The sequence below is a fragment of the Nyctibius grandis genome, chromosome 6 (genome assembly GCF_013368605.1).
Source record: "Nyctibius grandis isolate bNycGra1 chromosome 6, bNycGra1.pri, whole genome shotgun sequence".
Classification (NCBI taxonomy): Eukaryota; Metazoa; Chordata; class Aves; order Nyctibiiformes; family Nyctibiidae; genus Nyctibius; species Nyctibius grandis.
The window spans coordinates 62,403,077-62,422,149 of NC_090663.1; the positions used below are offsets into that span (position 1 = coordinate 62,403,077).

The 19,073-nt window shown below is 37.9% G+C and overlaps 1 protein-coding gene across 2 annotated transcripts in view; it reads left to right on the forward strand.

Annotated features, from left to right (window-relative positions):
- The window catches only part of SEC24B (SEC24 homolog B, COPII coat complex component), a 51,234-nt gene that overhangs the window by 956 nt on the left and 31,205 nt on the right, over positions 1-19,073 (forward strand). For both annotated transcript variants that reach the window (XM_068403394.1, XM_068403395.1), the window contains exons 2-3: positions 4,960-5,664; positions 14,120-14,305. In XM_068403394.1, coding sequence (XP_068259495.1) covers positions 4,960-5,664; positions 14,120-14,305 — 891 coding nt within the window. The remainder of the gene's footprint in view (positions 1-4,959; positions 5,665-14,119; positions 14,306-19,073) is intronic.

Genomic DNA, 19,073 nt, shown 5'->3' on the forward strand with positions numbered 1-19,073 from the left:
ATTGAGACTAACTGCACTATGAGTTAAGATAATTAGCCTGCAGTTCCTCATTTTTAAATTTGTCTGCTATAAAATCAGTTTTTTGTTAATACACCTCATTAACTTTTCAGAATGCCTGTGTGGTCTTCATCCTCACCTAATGATGGTTTACTATCTAAACTGGGCCTCTTGCTTGAGTAGAGTTTTAGCTCCTACTGTTAAACTCTTTATTTTGTGGTCAGGCTATTTTGTGCACAGGCTTTTTTTCTGCACAGACCAGTGTGAAGGGTAACAACCTACAAAATTTTTTCTCATTAATATTTTTCATGTCTAAAGGGGTAGTTAGGCAATAAGCACTTACATGCCTATAAAGTAGGTTTTGAGTCAGTTTGCAGTTAATGCAAAGGTCACTGAAGTGAATGAAAAGGAGGGTAATTAAATGGTAGATTTTTAAGGAGATACTAATGCCTCAGATGTGTCCAAACTTTAGTAGTGTAATGCTGAGTTCTGTCAAAATTATTCAGAAAATGCCAACTTATATAGCTTTTAATAAAAAACATGTCATTATCGGGGTACAGCTACTACAGCATCAATAACCTGGAAGTGTGTTTCACAGAAGCAAATACAAACTGACATCATATGGTCTTGTGTTTTTAGCTGAATGAAATGGTAATTTTAAAGAGCCATCATTACTATTGTTATTTTAATCAATTAACTCCATGGTGCTGTTGATAGTCTTAAAAACGGCTTGTTTAAAACCTTATAGTAGACCATTTATTTTCTGCGAAACACTTTTTCTTTAACTCTGAGAAATTTATACACGGTTCAGTAATGGTCTTGAATTTTTATTGTATAACTTGCTAACCACTCAACTTCACTTTGGCTTTTGTGTTCCTTAAGATATCTTACAGTGATGTGTACGTGATGATTTGTAGGTAAGAACTCTGTATTTGCCATTTTGTGTCATTTAGAATTCCAGAATTTTTAGATTCGTGTGTCTGTCTTCTTTTAGTACTAATCTTCTGAAGTTATAACATGGGATTTGAGGCTTCTTTTTTTTTAAATTGTAATAGGAGGGGGGAGTAGAGGGAAAAAGTAACAGAAAAAGACTGTACTGGAAATTTCTATTCTGTCTGATAGAAACTAAATTTCACAAAGATTGTCGTTGCTTTTGGAATTTAATTTTACATCAGTATAATGGAGTTTAAATGTAAGATACTTAAGTGAATACAGCTATTTCTGTATTGGCTGAAAGAAAACACTAATGTGTCCTTTCAGATGTTTAGACTGCTCGGTTTTAATTTCATAAAATGTGAATTTTTCAGGTAAAGCTTTGAATTTATTGGGATCAAATGAAAGAGGGGCTGTTTTTTGCAGAAAGCAAGCAACCTGTTGCATGTACAGTGATATTAAAAAGGATGTTCAGCTTTGTTTTTAACAAGTTTCGCCTTCTCCAGTCACCAAGTCCATTTGAGACCCGTGGAGACTTCAGCTTTAGTATGACTTAGGTTTTTTTTTAAAAAAAAAAAAACAAATTAGCTTCTTGTGTTTTATCATTTTTATTCTTTTTTACAGTGCTCTCAGTTTGATCCTAAACTGAAATTTAGTGGTGGGTTTGGGTTTTTTTTTGAAAAAGGATGTCCTTGTTTGGGGTGTTGTTCATAAGTCTGGGGCTTTAAAATAGAATTCTGAATAAAGTCTTGCAAGTTCGAGAAGCTTTTATTGTAGTAGTCTTACAGGTGGCTTTGTATCTAAGTGGAAAATGACCTGTTTCCTAATTTCAGCATAATAAAATGTTGCTTGTTAAATCAGTACTAAAAGATGATGTATCAGTAGCACTGAGAGGATAATTGTATTGAATCCCCATGGTTCTCCAGAAGATTTTTGTCTAGTGTTGTCTACAACTGGTTTATAAAATTACCATCGGTATCTCTACTAGCATTTTGGGACCATAATTTTAATTATGACGTTATTTAGCCTTGTTTTCCATCCCTCCTCAGACTTCAGATCTTTTGGATAGTTTCGTTAAATTTGATAAGAGGATAGAGGTCTGAAAGATATGAAATCCCTGAATATTTTGTGAAAATGGGAAGCTAGGTAAATGAAGGAGCTAGACATTAATTCCATGACTGAGCTGTTGAGAGCTCAGCAGTGGCTTGGTTTGCTGCCTTGTTTGCTGGCAATTAACAAGGCACAGTAGTGCTCCCCACCCCCGTCCATCCCGTAAGGGATATGCGAGGGACCTGTGGTGAGTCTTCTCTGGAGGTGGGTAAAAGGATGGTAAAAGCTACAGAAAACTAACAGATATTCTTGGCTAGAAAGGAAGATAGTGTTATAGGGTACATAGACTACATGTAGGTAGGGTATGTGGCAGATGACTGAATTACTGAGGTGGGAGAATGCAGGGACATAAAAATCCAAATAGACATCCACACTAAAAAGCAAAACTTTACTAATTCACATATAGCCATAGCACTGCTTTTTTTTTTTGTGGTGGCTTTTTTCCCCTCCTTAAAAAGTGATAAGGCTTTGGGGGTTCACCTGTTGATGTCTATGTAGTTATACATTATAAAGTATTAATTTGTCTGTAGAAGGAGAGGTTCACTGCTTTCATTATAGAGGTGGTGCTTTAGCAGTACACCTTCTGTGTGCAGCTAAGGTTTTCAACTCCTCTCGTGGAGTTTTTTGAAAGAGATTTGTCAGGTGTTTCAGGAGGAAGATAGAATACTTAAAACATCAGGACAGACTGTGCAATTAATCAGGTTTCAAAATGACACTGAAGATGTACCCAGATTTCCAGTGTTGAAAACTATCCAATTATCTAGTCATCTAGTAGCTTCAGCTACTAATTGCAGTACAAAAATTACCTTCTACTCACATTCTTTATAAACAAAGGGACAAAAAACTCACTTCAGATAATGGGAATAATCTTTCATCTGTTTTTGTAAAACTTGCTTTTAGAGGACCAGGAGTTTGAAATCAAAAATACAATTTTTCAGGTGTTGGGTGTGTTTGTCTTAGTGAGGTCTTCATGGAATTTATACTCTTGGGTGCTCATGTATAGTTTTAAACTTTTAGATGTTTCTACCTAAAAATGTGAATAAAGATGACTTGGGCATTCTGTAATGTAGAGACTGATATCTTATATTGGTAATTTAATGTGTCTTTATTTGTGGTGTATTTTTTTAAACCAGAACTAGATACTGCAAGGCTTTGCTGTAGATGATTTGATAGGCAGCCTTTTATGTAGAAGTCAGGTGCTCCTAAACCAGTTTCTGATTTATACCTGCTCAGTTAGTTTATTCCGCATATTTTAGTAGCACAAATGTTTTCAGAGAAAACATCTTTCCTTGCCATCTTAAATGACATAACTGCTTAAAGCAGTAAGCCTTGAGAGACACAAGTTACTGATGTATTTTTGAATTTACACTTTCAGACTTTAAAAAAGCTGGTCGAAAGTCTGCTGAAGTTTATGTAGCTGTTACTGACTTGCTAACTCAAAATCCTTTTCCTTTAAAGGAGAGTAAACTAGAGAGCTTTATGAAGCAGCTCCCACTTTTTCAAGAAAATAGTGAATCAGAAGCATAGTTACATACTCTCCTTAAAACTCAGAGTGTAGTGGGTTTTTTTAAGCTCCTTATGCTTTCTCCCAAAGTGCCTTTCTGTCTTTTGACTTAGCAGTGCAGATTACTGTTGTTCATTTTTTAGCTCCTTTCTCTTCTACTCAGTGTTCTGGGCTGTCAGTTCTAAAAAAGGCATTTTTAATTTTATCAGAAAGCAATTTTGGACAGTATGTTCCTTGCTTACGAAATTCCATTAACAAATTCATTACTAAAATTGCCTTGCAAGGTAATCATAGAACATCTGGGTGTTACTTTGAGAACAGTGACTTTTCAGAATTTCAAGACAAGGAACAATACTTAAATTTTGTAATCATTGTAAATATAAGGGGGGAAATCAACAGTTTATTATTATCACAGCGGCTGTTTAAATTTGTGGGAGGCCCAGTGCTGTGCTTGTGTTTCTGTTCATCGAGGGCTGGGAAATAGCACCATAGTCATTCGGCATGACGTAAGCTGTAGGGTGTGGTAATTTTAAGAAAGGAAGTTATCCAGGGAAATGCATTTGTGGTTCACTAGAAAATAAAAATAGGGTTCAGGAAAAGAACTTGAGGAAGAACTTTCAGATTTACCATTGATTAGTTGGCATTGAAAAAAACCCGTTTGGACTTAGTTAACATTTGGTCTCTAGCAAACAAGTACTTGTTTGACCCTTGCTGGACCAGTATGTAATTAACCTCTAGTGTTGCGAAGCCAGTTGCAGTGACAGCAGAGGTCAGTTTCTCTGATACCAGCATCTATACCTGATGCTGATACCAGGCAGTAAACAGAAATGAAGTGCCTTGTCAGATCCTCTGTAGTTTCATAAAAATGTTGATTTTCATACAAGCATAAGACAAAAATAATTGCCCTGCAGCACTTTATCTTGGCCGCTGTATTGAGAATTTTTACATTTGTACAAATTTGAACATTTTTATATATTGACATATTGGTTTGACTGCAGCTTTTCATTTCCATATTCAGTCAGTTTCTTTAAGGCATACTGTTGTATTCAGACACTTAGAAACATCAGTTTGGTGCTTACTGTTGCTCACTATTTGTTTAAATATTAACGTCCTAAAAACTCTTAAAACTATTACAGGTACAAATGTGAGGCATACAATCTTGGCATGGAAACGTCTTTTGATAATGGAAACAATTTTTCTGTTACTGCTCTGTTTGTTTGCAAATTACTTCAAATATTGTATTTTGCATACATTATACTTGGGTTGTTCTCTTTCTGGTGGTGGAAGTTGACTTCAAAAATAGTGACAGAAAACAAGAAGAAACCAATTGTTTGTTAGAGTAAGTACAGAGACAATTGGCACTACTAGCCACTACTAGCACCTTTAATACATGTGACATTTTCTCTTCTTTTCAGGTCCTGTGCAGAGTCAAATGCAGTTCCCTTCTGGCTATGGCTCGCATCCTCCAAACTATGGTGTGCCCTCAGGACACTATTCCCAAGTGCCCAGTAAAGCTGCTGCTTCACATTTGGATAATCAGTATAGAGCTGGTTACTACCCTACTTACTATTCAGCACCAGCACAAAATGTTATGACACCTTCTGTGGGTACCAATGTGTTGAATACACAGCAATCACAGCAGTTGTACAACAAAGCTCCACCCCATACAGTGGGGTCAGCTGAAGGACCTATTCAAGGAGCAATATCATCAGCATCCTACTTGCATACGAGTGCTCAGCAGTCATATTCAGCATTTGGTAATCACTACAGCACTTCTGTCAGCTCTTCAGTTGCATCTCAGGGATTTCCCCTTAATTCTGGTCACTACACCATGCCTATGGTTTCTAGTGCTATGTATCCTAATGTTTCCTATCCTGCAGCTGCTGGCAGTGTGTATGGGCAGGCATTTACCTCTCAGAGCCTACCTGCTGTTGGACAGTTCAAAGAGACAAATACATTTTCTAGCCAGAGTACATCAGTACCTCATTCAGTTCAACAGCATGTTCCTGTGGGATGTAACTCAACATTATCAACTACTTCGTCTGTTCAGTCTGTTCAAGACAACCTCAGCAGGAATCTCACTGGATTGGCTGCTAAAGTAAACAACCAAATAAATACAGGTATGGTATTATTTGAAGGTTAGTGAACTTCCAGATGTGTCTGGGAAACATCAGAAATCATGTGCTTTTGTTGGTTTGTACTTGTTCACCATGTGAAATTCTGTGTCGCAATTTTGAATTCTCTCCTTATTCATTCTTGAAGCTTTTCTCATTTGGTTACCACAGTTCATCACAATAGCAGCTAATTGTATCACTGACGTGTTTCTGTTAAGAGATACAGGAAAAGACACTATTTGGGAGATGGTTTTAGTTTATTGTTGGGTGGTGTTTTTTTTATAAGGGGCCTTGGAAGGGAATTTTTTTTTGTGCGGTTTTGAAGGAATGTGTAATTTCTGAAATACGTCTATTAATCACAAAGATACTTTTTTCCTTTTCTGGCTAGAGAATTTAAGTCATGATCTAAATTGATTCTTTAAATTTTACCTCAGTAAGTGCACTGTTTTCTTCAGAAAGTTCAGAAAAAGGAGAAGCCTACATGGGTTTGGAGGCAGTTGGGTTTTTTTTTTTAATTAATATTTTTGATAGACATTTGAATGAGAGAGCGATTTCAGTGATTTTTAGCTGATTCTTGTTAGCAACAACTTGATGTTTTTAGTATGGATGTAGCTCTAGAGAATGAAGTTGCAAAGGTGCCAGTTGAGGACGAGTATACTCAGTCCTTCAGTACTTGGTATGAGGAATGGAGGAGATTAGAGATGTGGGAGTGCCTCCACATTGAAACATCTTGCTTTCCCTCCAAGAGAGCAATAGCGTGTGCAGGAAAATACTGTTTCTCTTTCTATACTGGTAGTTTTCTGACTTCATGCAGTTCTGGCTTATAAGCTATGCAAGATTAATGGTTTTCTTTTCCTGATGAGACAGATATTAGAGAACTGTGGAATGTTTCCTTTTTTATGCCAGATATTTCAGATTATAGTTTAACATCGGAATTGTTTTAGAAGTCCTTGTAGCTGAGGTTTTCTAAGACCAAGGACTTATGAAAGAACATGGTTTTGATGATGGTAAAGCTTTGCCTGGGAAAACCAGCTAAACTTAAATCAAGCTCATCCAATCCATACCAAAGTTTAATTTAGTTACAATATTGCTTTTTTTTCCCCCAAGACTAAGATGTAGCGTGTCATCCTTCAGCTCAGTTTTAGTAGTTTGAATATTAGAAGATTTGAATTCTGTATGTGAGGTGCTTTGTGCGATTTTCTTTAATATTTCAAAAATATGAAACAAAATACTGTTAAAAAAAAGAAAAAATAGGGAGCTCCTTAAAAAGCTTCTGAAGTTAATGGCATTTCAAGGTTGAGCATAAAAATGAGTTCTTTCAAGGACTAAAGAATCTACAGCTGGACTTGGCAGAAAGCAGGTATCATTCCAGAACAGTAAGATTTGCAGTAGTCATATGAAAACAACTCATTGTTTGTTCAGATTGTTAGTGTTTTATGTACAGAAGTTTTTAATTTAAATACCTCTTAATTTTATTTCCTTTGGGGTTGTCTTGATATCTATGATTTGTTCTTAACAGTATTTTTAATGAGGAACAGCTGTTTTAAAGGTGAAACAGTGAAGCTGACCAGACCATGAAGAGCAACATGAGCAATGGATAGTCTTATTTCTGAACCATTCAGTGCTCCTCTTAAGGGAGTGATTGAGTTAATACATGGCCTCAAGAAAACATAGTTATATTACGCTTGAATTTCAAAGAAATGATGATAGAACTGGATGTGGTAGTGGTATATAATATATACACACTTTGCAGTTAGGAAAGTGAACACTGATCCACTGTTTCTGTTACACTTGAGTAATATTGCAGTACTTGGTATGTTTGCCAGGCTGTAGGTGTAATTACTTAAACCACATTCAGACTTTTTCTGAGCTCGTAAAACTGCCGAGATGAGCATGCCCTGTGCTTTGTCGCACAGTGATTGTTGAACATTTTTCTCTTCCCTCTGAATCCTGGTTCAACCTCAGCACACAAATGATTCTACATTCGTAACTACCAACCTGTCAGCCTCACCTCTGTGCCTGGGAAGATCATGGAACAGATCCTCCTAGAAGCTATGCTAAGGCACATGGAGGACAGGGAGGTGATCTGAGACAGCCAGCATGACTTCACCAAGGGCAAGTCCTGCCTGGCCAACCTAGTGGCCTTCTATGGTGGAGTGGTTAGATAGATGGGTTAGTGGTTAGATAGATAATCTATCTATTGGTTAGATAGAGTGGTTAGATAGATAATCTGGACAGGTTAGATAGATGGGCCAAGACCAACGGCATGTCCCTCTGTACTCGGCACTGGTGAGGCCGCACCTTGAATACTGTGTCCAGTTCTGGGCCCCGCACTTCAAGAAAGATGTTGAGGTGTTGGAGCGAGTCAAGAGGAGGGCGACCAAGCTGGTGAAGGGTCTGGAGGGTCTGACCTACGAGGAACGGCTGAGGGAGCTGGGGTTGTTTAGCCTGGAGAAGAGGAGGCTCCGAGGTGACCTTATTGCAGTCTACAACTACCTGAAGGGAGGCTGTAGTGAAGTGGGAGTCGGCCTCTTCTTCCGGGCAACTAGCGATAGGACAAGAGGACACAGCCTCAAGCTTCACCAGGGGAGGTTCAGGTTGAACATTAGGAAGAATTTCTTTTCAGAAAGGGTTATTAGACATTGGAATGGGCTGCCCAGGGAGGTGGTGGAGTCACCATCTCTGGATGTGTTTAAGAAAAGACTGGACATGGCACTTAGTGCCATGGTCTAGTTGACAGGGTGGTGTCAGGGCAACGGTTGGACTCGATGATCCCTGAGGTCTCTTCCAACCTGGTTGATTCTGTGATTCTGTGAGTGACTACATCAGTGGACAAGGGAAGAGTTACAGATGTCGTCTGTCTGGACTTCTATAAGGCCTTTGACATGGTCCCCCACAACATCCTTCTCTCTAAATTGGAGATATACAGATTTGACAGATGAACTGTTCAGTGGATGAGGAATTGGTTGGATGGTCACATCCAGAGGGTAGTGGTCAATGGCTCAACAGTGGTCTGGATGGAAATTCATGACAAGTGGTGTCCCTCAGGGGTCCGTATTGGGACCAGTACAATTTAATATCTTCATCAATGACTTAAACAGTAGGATTGAATGCACCCTCAGCAAGTTTGCAGATGACACCAAGCTGAGTGGTGCAGTTGACATGCCTGAGGGGTGGAATGCCATCCAGAGGGACCTGGACAAGCTTGAGAAGTGGGCCTGTGTGAACTTTGTGAGGTTCAACAAGGCCAAATGCAAGGTCCTGAACCTGGGTCGGGGTGACCTCCAGTATCAATACAGGCTGGGGGATGAAGGGATTGAAAGCAGCCTTGCGGAGAAGGACTTGGGGATACTGGTGGATGAAAAACTAGACATGAGCTGGCAATGTGCCCGTGCAGCCCAGAAAGCCAGCTGTATCTTGGACTGCATCAAAAGAAGTGTGACCACATCAGAAGAAGGTCGAGGGGGGTGATTCTGCCCCTCTATTCGAGTTGGTGAGACCTCACCTGGAGTACTACGTCCAGTTTTTCCTGTACTACGTCAGTACAGGAAAGACATGGACCTGTTGGAGCGGGTCCGGAGGAGGGTCACAAAATTATCAGGGGGATGGAGCACCTCTCCTATGAGGACAGGCTGAGAGAGTTGGGGTTGTTCAGCCTGGAGAAGAGAAGGCTCTAGGGAGACCTTGTTACAGCCTTTCAGCCCCCTTTAAAGGATGCTTACAAGAAGGATGGGGACAAACTTTTTAGCAGAGCCTGTAGTGATAGGACAAGGGGTAGTGGTTTTAAACTAAAGGAAGGTAGACTTAGACTAGATATAAGGAAGGAATTTTTTACATTGGCACAGGTTGCCCAGAGACGTGGTAGATGCCCCATCCCTGGAAACACTCAAGGTCAGGCTGGATGGGGCTCTGAGCAACCTGATCTCATTGAAGATGTCACTGCTCATTGCAGGGGGATTGGACTAGATGACCTTTAAAGGTCCCTTCAAACTCGGAACTCTTCTATTATTCTGTATTTACTGACTGGGTAAGAGCAAATAAAGATAGCAACCAGTAGCTAGGCTGGAGGAAGAGCCGGGCTGTTTTATTAGTAAATTCTAAAGACTTACATCATTCTTGAAGTCTGGGGCTAAACAGACTGCCTCCAATAATATCCAACTTTTTTTTTTTAGTCTAGAATTCAACGTCTTTGACTAAAATATATTAAAAATTCATTGCTACACCACCTGCCTAATAAAAGATGGCAAATAATTGTTTGGTCCTGGCATAATTAATTTACTTTTTAGGACACTGGTATGCTTCCTGAATTTCCCAGTGCAGTTTGTTGTTCTTAGATGGAGTCATTTTATGTATAGTATTCTAATTGTTTGCAGCCTTTAAAAAAAGGAATCGGATCTTGAAAATTCTTTGCCATTTCTTATACATCCTTGGAAAGTGTCTGAGTACAACACACAAGGAATTTAAGGAAATGCTGAATGATTCATAAGAAGGAGTTTTTCTGAATATTTCATCCTCCCTGCTGTCCTCCAGGAAGGAAACAGTGATGGAAAACAGTTGCAGTCTGTTCTGTGCATAGTTTTTAGCCAAATTGCTTGGAAAAAAATTCATAATATACTGAAATTCATAAGTGTGCTTTCTGTGACTGTTCATGTAAAGAAATTTTGATACAGTATCCTACTATTAGTCAGAGTGCCAATAAGACAGTTTGCTGTTATTGCTGCTCTGCTGTGAAAGAAGACCCCTTACAATCCTTAGATTATTGATAAGCAAATCTTAGGAAGATTGTCACTCAGGATACTGCTGTCCTAATGTAGTTTTCAGTAGCAGTTTTGTGCAGTCAGTGAACACTGAAAACTCTCTGTGATGAAAATGAAACATTCTTTACACAGAAGAATGCCATGTTTTTAATAAAATGTGTGTGTTTAAACAGGACTTACTCAGGAAACGTAGGCGGGTGTAAGCTTTTCAGAAGTTTGGTGATTTCTGAATTGGTTTCTAGTTGAATCGGAAAAGTTCTAAACTTCGGACTTATATTTGGATTTTTAAAGAAACCAGTTTGTATAGGCCTTGGAAAGCCCTCAGAATGCTGAATCTGTTAAGACCAAACCCCTGAGCTGTTGTATGTCACGTACTGAGGATATAGAACTGCAACAAAGTCTGTTTTCTAAAAATTTGGCAGCCACTGTCTGAAATCACTAAAGTATTTTCAGTAAAGCTTGCTGAGATTTCACTAGAAGAAATTTATTTAAGAAGAATCTTTTGCTGGCAGTTGACTTGTTTTGATGAATAGCAGCCAGTGAGAATAATTTTCATTGCTTTAGGAAGTATAAATAAAGTGGAATACAAATATTTAATTTGATATTTTTCTGCTTACTGGTTTAAACTAGTTTCATCTAGCAAAAATGCCCTCTTATAGTTTTGAATTCTGTATTTCAGCAGAACAGTGTCAGTATAAATCTGTCCAGAAGCGGTGTTATGCTATGTAAATAACACACTTTGTATTATTTAGGCTTTTTGTCTTTCTAGGTCAGTACCTTTCCTTTATGTTTTTCCAGCTTATTTCAGCTGAAATTGGTGCACTCTTTTTCTTGGTGCTTTGCAGTCAGTGTGGATGTCAGCCAGGATGCCCAAATTTTACTGGACTCCTCCCTGCCTCCTTGAGGAAAGGGAGAACTACTTCTGAGGGTTTATGGTGTGGGTTTCTTTATTTCCTGGATATTGTTTACTGTCCTGAAATCATAGGCAGTCTGCTTGAGCAGGAGACACTTTAATTTCTTTATCTCATGCACATACTAACCCTTATGTCAGATCAGGATCTAAAGTCCTTGCTGCCCCAGTTCCATAGGAATGTAGGCTATAATCCTGTAAATCTGCTAATATAGGTGTGGTTGGAAAAAGGGGAAAGACTGCAGCCGAGATACAGAAAGTCAGAGAGATAGGATGCTGCTGAAACCCAAGCTGCAGGGAGGTGGTGAATCTGGTAGAAACTGCGTGTTGCCGGGGTGGGGGGGGTGGGCAGGAAATCAAGATCGCAGCTGTAGCAACTCAAAGGGGATGGTTCTTGCATCTCTTCTGAAAACATGATAAGATACTGTGGTGATACACTTTTTAACTACTAGCTGTAGGTCTCAGGTCGGAAAATTAAATAAAAACTGTAAGTCATAGCATATAGGAAAAATGATGAATTACACTGCTAATTTGCACAGCTCTGCGGATTCTTTCTGTAACATACTTTTAAACTGTAGATCTTTATTGGTACGTGGCTTTTGTAACCAACTGGTATACTTGGTCATTTTTAGTGCAAGAGGTGTTCATGGTTGAAAGGCACGAGGGAAAACTTCAGTGCACATTAAACGTGGGAGGAGTGGAAGGTGAAAAACAGAAAATATTGTGTCACCGAGATGGGTTTTATATTTATTGCAGCCTGACAGAGCTCTTGGCTTCTCATGACATCGGTTGGTGGGAATGTTATATGGCCTGATCGGGCTTGTCCTGGATAAGCTGATGAGAAACTTGTACTCTAAACTGGTGTTCAGTCTAACTTTGTCTTGAGCTAAGATATGCCATCCTAAATTGATCAATACTTATATGACAGAGTACAGTCTTTTTACTGGTCAGAGGAAAAAAAAATCGATAGCCTAATTACCATAACCATAGATAGTTACTAACGATGTATTTTTAAAGATTAACTTCGTCCACATGTTTTGGTCTTAGTTACTTATGGCTTTCAAAATGTTTCCAGAGTCACCAAATAAACTTTAACATATAATTTTGCAGGTTGGATTTTTGTAAAGGAAAAAATGGTTACTTCTATTTGCTCAGAGTTTAAAAACATTTTCTTACAATACATGTAAAGGATCCACATAATTTTGAAGGATATTTTGGTTAACTTTTCCTTGAGAATAGATACTAGTACTTGGCAGGAAGGTATTACATCCTTAGCTAATCTGGCTGTAAATTGATTTTGGCTTTGAACATGTGACACTGACATTACAGCATTTGGGATGCTCTGCAGCAGTTCTTGATGCTGCAAGCATTGCTGTATTGACTTGAAGTGTGGAAAATACCATAACCCCATAAACAACTCTCTGCTGCACAACCTGGGTAAGCAAACTAATGTTGCAAAGAGCTTCCCTTGTCATCTTGCATATCTTGCTTGAGGAAGCTGTGTAGCTACCCTGACAAGAACATTTCTTCTGGCAGGTGCTGATGCTTCCCTGGGGAGTCTACAAGACATAATGTATAGAAGCAGAGGTTATAGCAAGTACATTTCACTAGAAAATGCTGTGTGTATGTACTTTGGAAAAATACATATTTTGATTTTGATAACACTTGTGAAAAAGCTGTATGTATGCTCAACATTGTATTTGAAAACTGCGTAATAAATAAAAGTTCCATTAAGGTGGTGAAAATGTATGCTGTTAATTTTGACAGTAAAGAGAAGGATCATTTTAAGCTGCCTCTTCTTCCCCCTCTAAAGGTAGCCTCAACTTTTCCCCGTGAAATCCTTTCAGATATCAGCTCCATTATTTAAGGAAAAGTCAGGGACCATATGAACTACACTGCTCTATGTGCAGAGGAAGCAAAGTTAGGATTACATGTGCATCCTGTAGTGAATTCTATAACTTAAATAAGTACTCTACAAATACAAACAGTGAATTTTATTCTTGCTTAGTTTCTTTGTTTACTGAGTAGTGTTGGTCAAACCATTTCCTTTCTAATTTTTAACAGTTTGGTCTGCCAGTTTTTTAGAAGGAATAATGATATGATCAATTTTTTCAATGTATAAAGAAAGAGCGACCCTCTTAAAAGCTAATTTAATTGAAGTTATATTGTCCTTATCTGATAGGAATTTCAACTGGACTGTGTTAAATCTCTCAAAGCACTAATCTGACTTTTTAAAGCGGATTAGATCTAGTCCAGATGTTTAAAACACATCAGAAGTTCTGCGGAATACTCAGGGTTGATTGAAACAGATTGCTTGGAATATGGGTCTCATAATTGAGTACCAAAGTTGCAAAGTGCCAGCTCTGTGAGGGAGGCAGAATATGGTCTGCTACACAGCTGACTTTCAGGTTTCCTGCCTGTGGGAGGAATATTGCGAGGGAGCTATCTGACATCAACTGTGTTCCTCTTATCTGCGAAGAGAAACCTGTAAAAGCATGGAGTTGTGGGGATGGATCAAAAATGGACCAATTTAGCTTCTGCTTCATATTGGTCTTACTCCATGCTTTCCTTTTGCTGTTAGTTGTCAGAGCAATTTGTTCATTTTAATGGAGTTTTAACATTATAGATATTTAATTTAAAAAAACACAACTTTTCCATATATCCTTGTTTGAAGGCACCTCTCTTTGAAGTACTGTATTGTTTTTGTCGTTACTGTAAAATCAAATGTGATTGCTTGCATTGTGTAATTGTCTGTGCAAATACAAAGCATTCCTGGTTTCTCTGTTGTTTTCAGGTGGCGTTGATTCTTCACAGCCCATGCACTCGGTGAGCCAGAGCGTTCCGTTTACCAAGCCTGGGGCTGGAACATCTGCTTCTTCTGCTGTGATGTCATCACTAAGGACACCTGCTCCAAGCCTTTCTTCGCAGCCACGATCTTCACCCTCTGTTACACAGTCACCAGAGTCAACCCTTCAGGAAGGTACTAAATAAAAGGGAATGGGAGGTTAGAGTACAGACTTCTGTCCTGTTCCACATGCGCACGTGAATGCTGGAAGCTTTATTGCTGCTCTTCTGCCTTTGTCTGACTTGAGTACACCTTTTGCATCTCATCAGGCTCCCTTAGTGTTCTTGTTTTGTACCACCTTGATTCTAGCTTCTCTTAGCTCTTCTGTTTGATTTCCTTTGGCCATATGTAATCTTTGGTTTGTTTGTCTTGTTGGCAGTCTTACATGTCTCTTCCTCAAAAAGCCCTTCTTTTAGTTCCTTTATTCTTCTAAAAAGCTGCTTACTATTTTAACTTCTTGGAAGAAGGTCTTAAAAGTAGCTTTTGTAATCAGTCTCTATTGAAAAATCAGGTGTAAACTAGCAATTTGCTAGCACTGGGAAACAGCGAGTTTGAGTATTAAACTCAAACTGGTAGGATTGTTTTCTTATTCCCTAACTGTAAGCTCCCGTGGAAAGCTGGTGGAGGAGTTCTTGTGGGAGAATAGAGAAGTTCTTGTAGAAGCTCCTTCCTATTCTGATGTTGATAGCCTCTTGACAAAGAATCAGTTGGGTCTTGAGCCTTATGCAGCCATGCTAATTCTGCCCTGATGTTTTGACTTGCCTCTTGACTGTTACATGTTTCTGTATCTAGTATTCCAAATCTAATTGACTGTGCTGATTTTATTTTTTTTGGCTCTGTTTTCTCTTGGTAATTTCAAAATTTTAAATTCGTATGGAAAAAGAACTTGGTATATGAGATGCGAATAGGCATTAATTTTGTCCAGAACAATGTGATATGTCTAATGTTCAAAATAATTCTTAAAAGCATGGTGTGTGACTGTCACAGCATGTTTTTTATTCTTAAATTTAAAAGTCCTCTGACATAAACGTTTAAATTTCCCCTTTTCCTCCATTTTCTCCTTTTTCTGGTGGAGTGGAGAATGTAAAGAAGTTGTCTGTGAATCAGCTCTGTGTATTTTACAGGCAAAAAGATAATTCTTCATTACTCTGAAGTCCTATGTACAGTGTACCATTTTAAGGAAAATGATAAATCAGTTTTTGGAACTGTGCTTTGTTCTTGCACAGTTTTATAGTTGATTTTTGTACTGGGTGGAATTTGTAATGTAGATGTGCTTGCTAGAAAAAACTTGCTTCGTCTTCCAAAGAAATCGCATAACCGTGTCTTTAATGAGAAAAAGGATTTTAGTTGTTTAACTGTGCTTACCTGGATATGCAACATATATGTTCGTGCAGTGATTCCTGTATAATATGTGAACACTTTGTACACTAAATACAAATCGCTACAGTTGCTGCTGAACTCTTCACTAAATTCAAATACTTCCATGTAAGTGAAGTTAATGCAATATGTAGCTGAATGAGCACACTTTAAAACCAACAATATACCTACGTCAGGAGTATAAAGATAAGTTGTCAGGAGTTTGCGTTGATCTAGTTGTATTTACATTAATATAATCAATAATAAATCCATGTCCATACATGTCTTTACACATGTATGTTTCTATGTTTAGATGATACTTTTATAAGCATTAGAAGACTTCAAACTCTTTTCAGTTAGTTTCATTTGAGGAATCTGAAATACATAATGTACTCTTGCAATACCTGTTTATCAACAATTAAGTGTGATAGCTTTATTTGTATAAATTAACCTACTGAAAAAATAGAACACATCTACTGAATATTTGTCTGGGTTGTTAGAATTCCAAGTGTGTTTCTTATGCAGAGATTAAACGAACTGATTTTTTTCTTATTATAGAGTAGTGTTGTGTACATGAAAGCATTCTGGAAAACCAGTTTGAATTAATTTTTAAAGTGGATTTCATTGTTTTAGGCCACTGTGCAGGCATTCCTATACAGAATTAAAATATTCTAATTGTTTACTTCTATAAGTTCTAACAGGACAAGAAGCTTAAAATGTATTAAAGCCTATTTAATCTTACATAAATATCCATACAGATTTAATGCAGATAAACTAATTTACTTGAAAATGGCATCCTAGAGATGAACTTTGAGAATGTGTGTTCTGTCTGGATGTTATTTGTAGACTTCCTTAGGTTTTATGTTGCTGAGAGGAGCTGCTGAGTAAATGAAAATAATTTAAAGCGAAGAGTTTTAAGAATGGAGAAGAGGAGGGTTCATTTTGGAAGAACTACTATTTGTGATATTAAGATCTTAATGCCATAGTAAATTCATTGAAAATATGAGGGTTGTGGTTAGAGAGCCAGTTAAAGACCTTCAGAATATAGTTTATTTTTGCATGTGTTTTTTTCATTTTTGTTGGGGCCTCTGTTATGAAACTTAAGCCACATAAAATGTACGCTTTATGTTTTAAAGTCTTTCATGGTATGGGTAATTGTAATTAAAATACCTAAATAGTTGGTTTATTTCATAGGCAAATGAGTTCTTATCCCAGTTTATCCTTTTGTGTCTGCCCACCTACATTTCTAGGTGTTTGTGAAATATAGTGGTATAAAGCCTTAGAGTGAGATATTATTATATTACAGGTACAGTGGTAGCAGAGTTTAGAAATTTCCAGTCCAAGAAATTACATGGTTGCGTTTTAAGCCAGACCTAAGGAGTAATCTCACTCAAAATAAATAATGATTTCAAAATAAGCTTTTGCAGTTTCAAGAGTGGGAGACTTTAACATTATTAGCGACCCTGTAAAAAATGCTAAGCAGAACTGAGTTGTCACAGCAGAAATCATGATTAGGCACATGGTGGCACTTGGAATGCTGTCTTCAGCCACCCATTTCTGCCCTTCAGTTGCTTTCTCCCCTGTGCTGGCCTACTAGTAGCACTGCTGGGCAGTGAACCAGAACTGGAGGCTTCTCCACCTGAGAATGACATTTCAAACTACGTTATTTTTCAGCCAGATCAGTTCTTATATTGTTTTTGTGGCTGGACAGTTGTACTAGCGCAGTGCAGGAGTATCCTAAAGGCAGAATTTTGTAGTACTGCTGGCAATGAAAATAAAAATCTATGAAAGCTCCTAAGACTGGTAAGAATCAAAACAGCCCTGCCTCCAGAGGATTCATAGTGACGTAGTTCATGATTCTTAAGCTTGTGTGTCACTAGCTTATTTTTTAGTCTCTTTTTCTGTGTTCTTTCTGAACGTATGCATCCTTTATGTATGTGACCAGTGACTGGAGAAGGGGGAGTTTTAGCAGTAGATGTTTGTTTGTTTTCCAAAAAAAACATTCCAAAGACTCCAAAGTAGCATTAGTAGAATGACTAATTCAGTCTTTTTCTCTCATCTGCCCATGCTTGGAATTTTTGCACTGGCATGCCCTTTACAGGTAGATTTACTTTCTTTTTTTTCTCCTATCTGCATACATTGTGTTTGTTAGAGGTCTGTCTTCGCACTCTCACACTACGCCCATCTTCTTTTACTGCGGCTCTCTGTGTTACAGTGCATCTCTTCTTGTCATCCTGACTCTTTCCTTTTTACTTGCATGTTAATTATTTTAAGTTATTTTTTCTCCTTCACAATAATGCAGTTGTTCTGTCTTACTCCTCGGTAGCTCTCCCAGGCCTGAGAAAAGACACGGTCTCCTTGGCTGTAGTCTGGTTTTGCACAGAGAACGGTTTTCTCGTATCCTCCTTATTAAGCGCATTCAGTGGCCTTCATAAAAGATGGACTATGAATCACTTGAGTTAGTCCTGTGTTTTAGCAGTACAGAGAAACTGAAGCATTGTTTGCACTTGGGTTGATTTTGCCTTCATCATTGTGACTGCTTGTATTGTGGAGAAACTTGATTGGAATTGTAGGAGTATTAATGCACTAGATAAAGTGAAATAATGTCAGTTTCTTCTTGCACTAACCTCTGTGAAAGTTCAGCTTCTCAAGAATGTTGTGATAATATGGTTTTGTTCAGTTTTCTTTTTACTTCCACTGTTTGAATAGATACTCTTCACTTTGATTCTGTTGTTTTTTCTTAAGTGAAATTGAAGTGGTCCTCTTGGGTTCGTTTGCTAACCCTTTTTAAAAAAGCCATGAAACTAACAGCATTTTTAGCCCATAGTTTAAATAAAATAAAGGTTGATATAGCTGATTTAAGTTCTGAATGGGGGGATTATTAATTACTGTGATGGTTTCAGATTATGCATAACATACAACACTTCTGTAGTGCTCTATAGTGTTAAAACAAAGAACAGTAATGGTGCCACAGTGCTTCTACAGGGAAAAAAATCCCAAACTTTCAAGAGTCTGAAAAATTTTGAAGAGTTTTGAAGAATTAGGATACTTTCTTGCTATAGCAATCCATTGGATTACTAAGAGAGAAACAGTGGTCACTTACATTTATTTAGGATGCCTGACTACAAGCATATTTAAGACCCTTGCTAACCCTGCTCATGACAAGAGAAACTTAAGATTTCTTGGAGGTGCTGAAATTGCATCAATAATGAGTAATGTCGGAAATTAATTATAAGCCATTGCTGCATGCTTTGTTCTGTTTTAAAATGGTATGTGTATGTGCTGCTTTTGTATATTGTTCGCATATGTTTAGAGAAGATACTGTAAAAACAAACAAATAAAAAAAACCCCACTACTAAAAAACCTTATAGATTATGGTTTGGAGGTGACAGTGGTAAGAGTTGTTGAGTTGTCACCAGATGTTAAAAGTGGATAGTGTATTTAGGTGCTCAAATATGAGTCCATGAGCCTGAATTTAGGCACTGATTTAAAAATAAGACTAACCAAGTTTTCAGGTTTACCTATCTTAAATTTCACTGACTGTGTT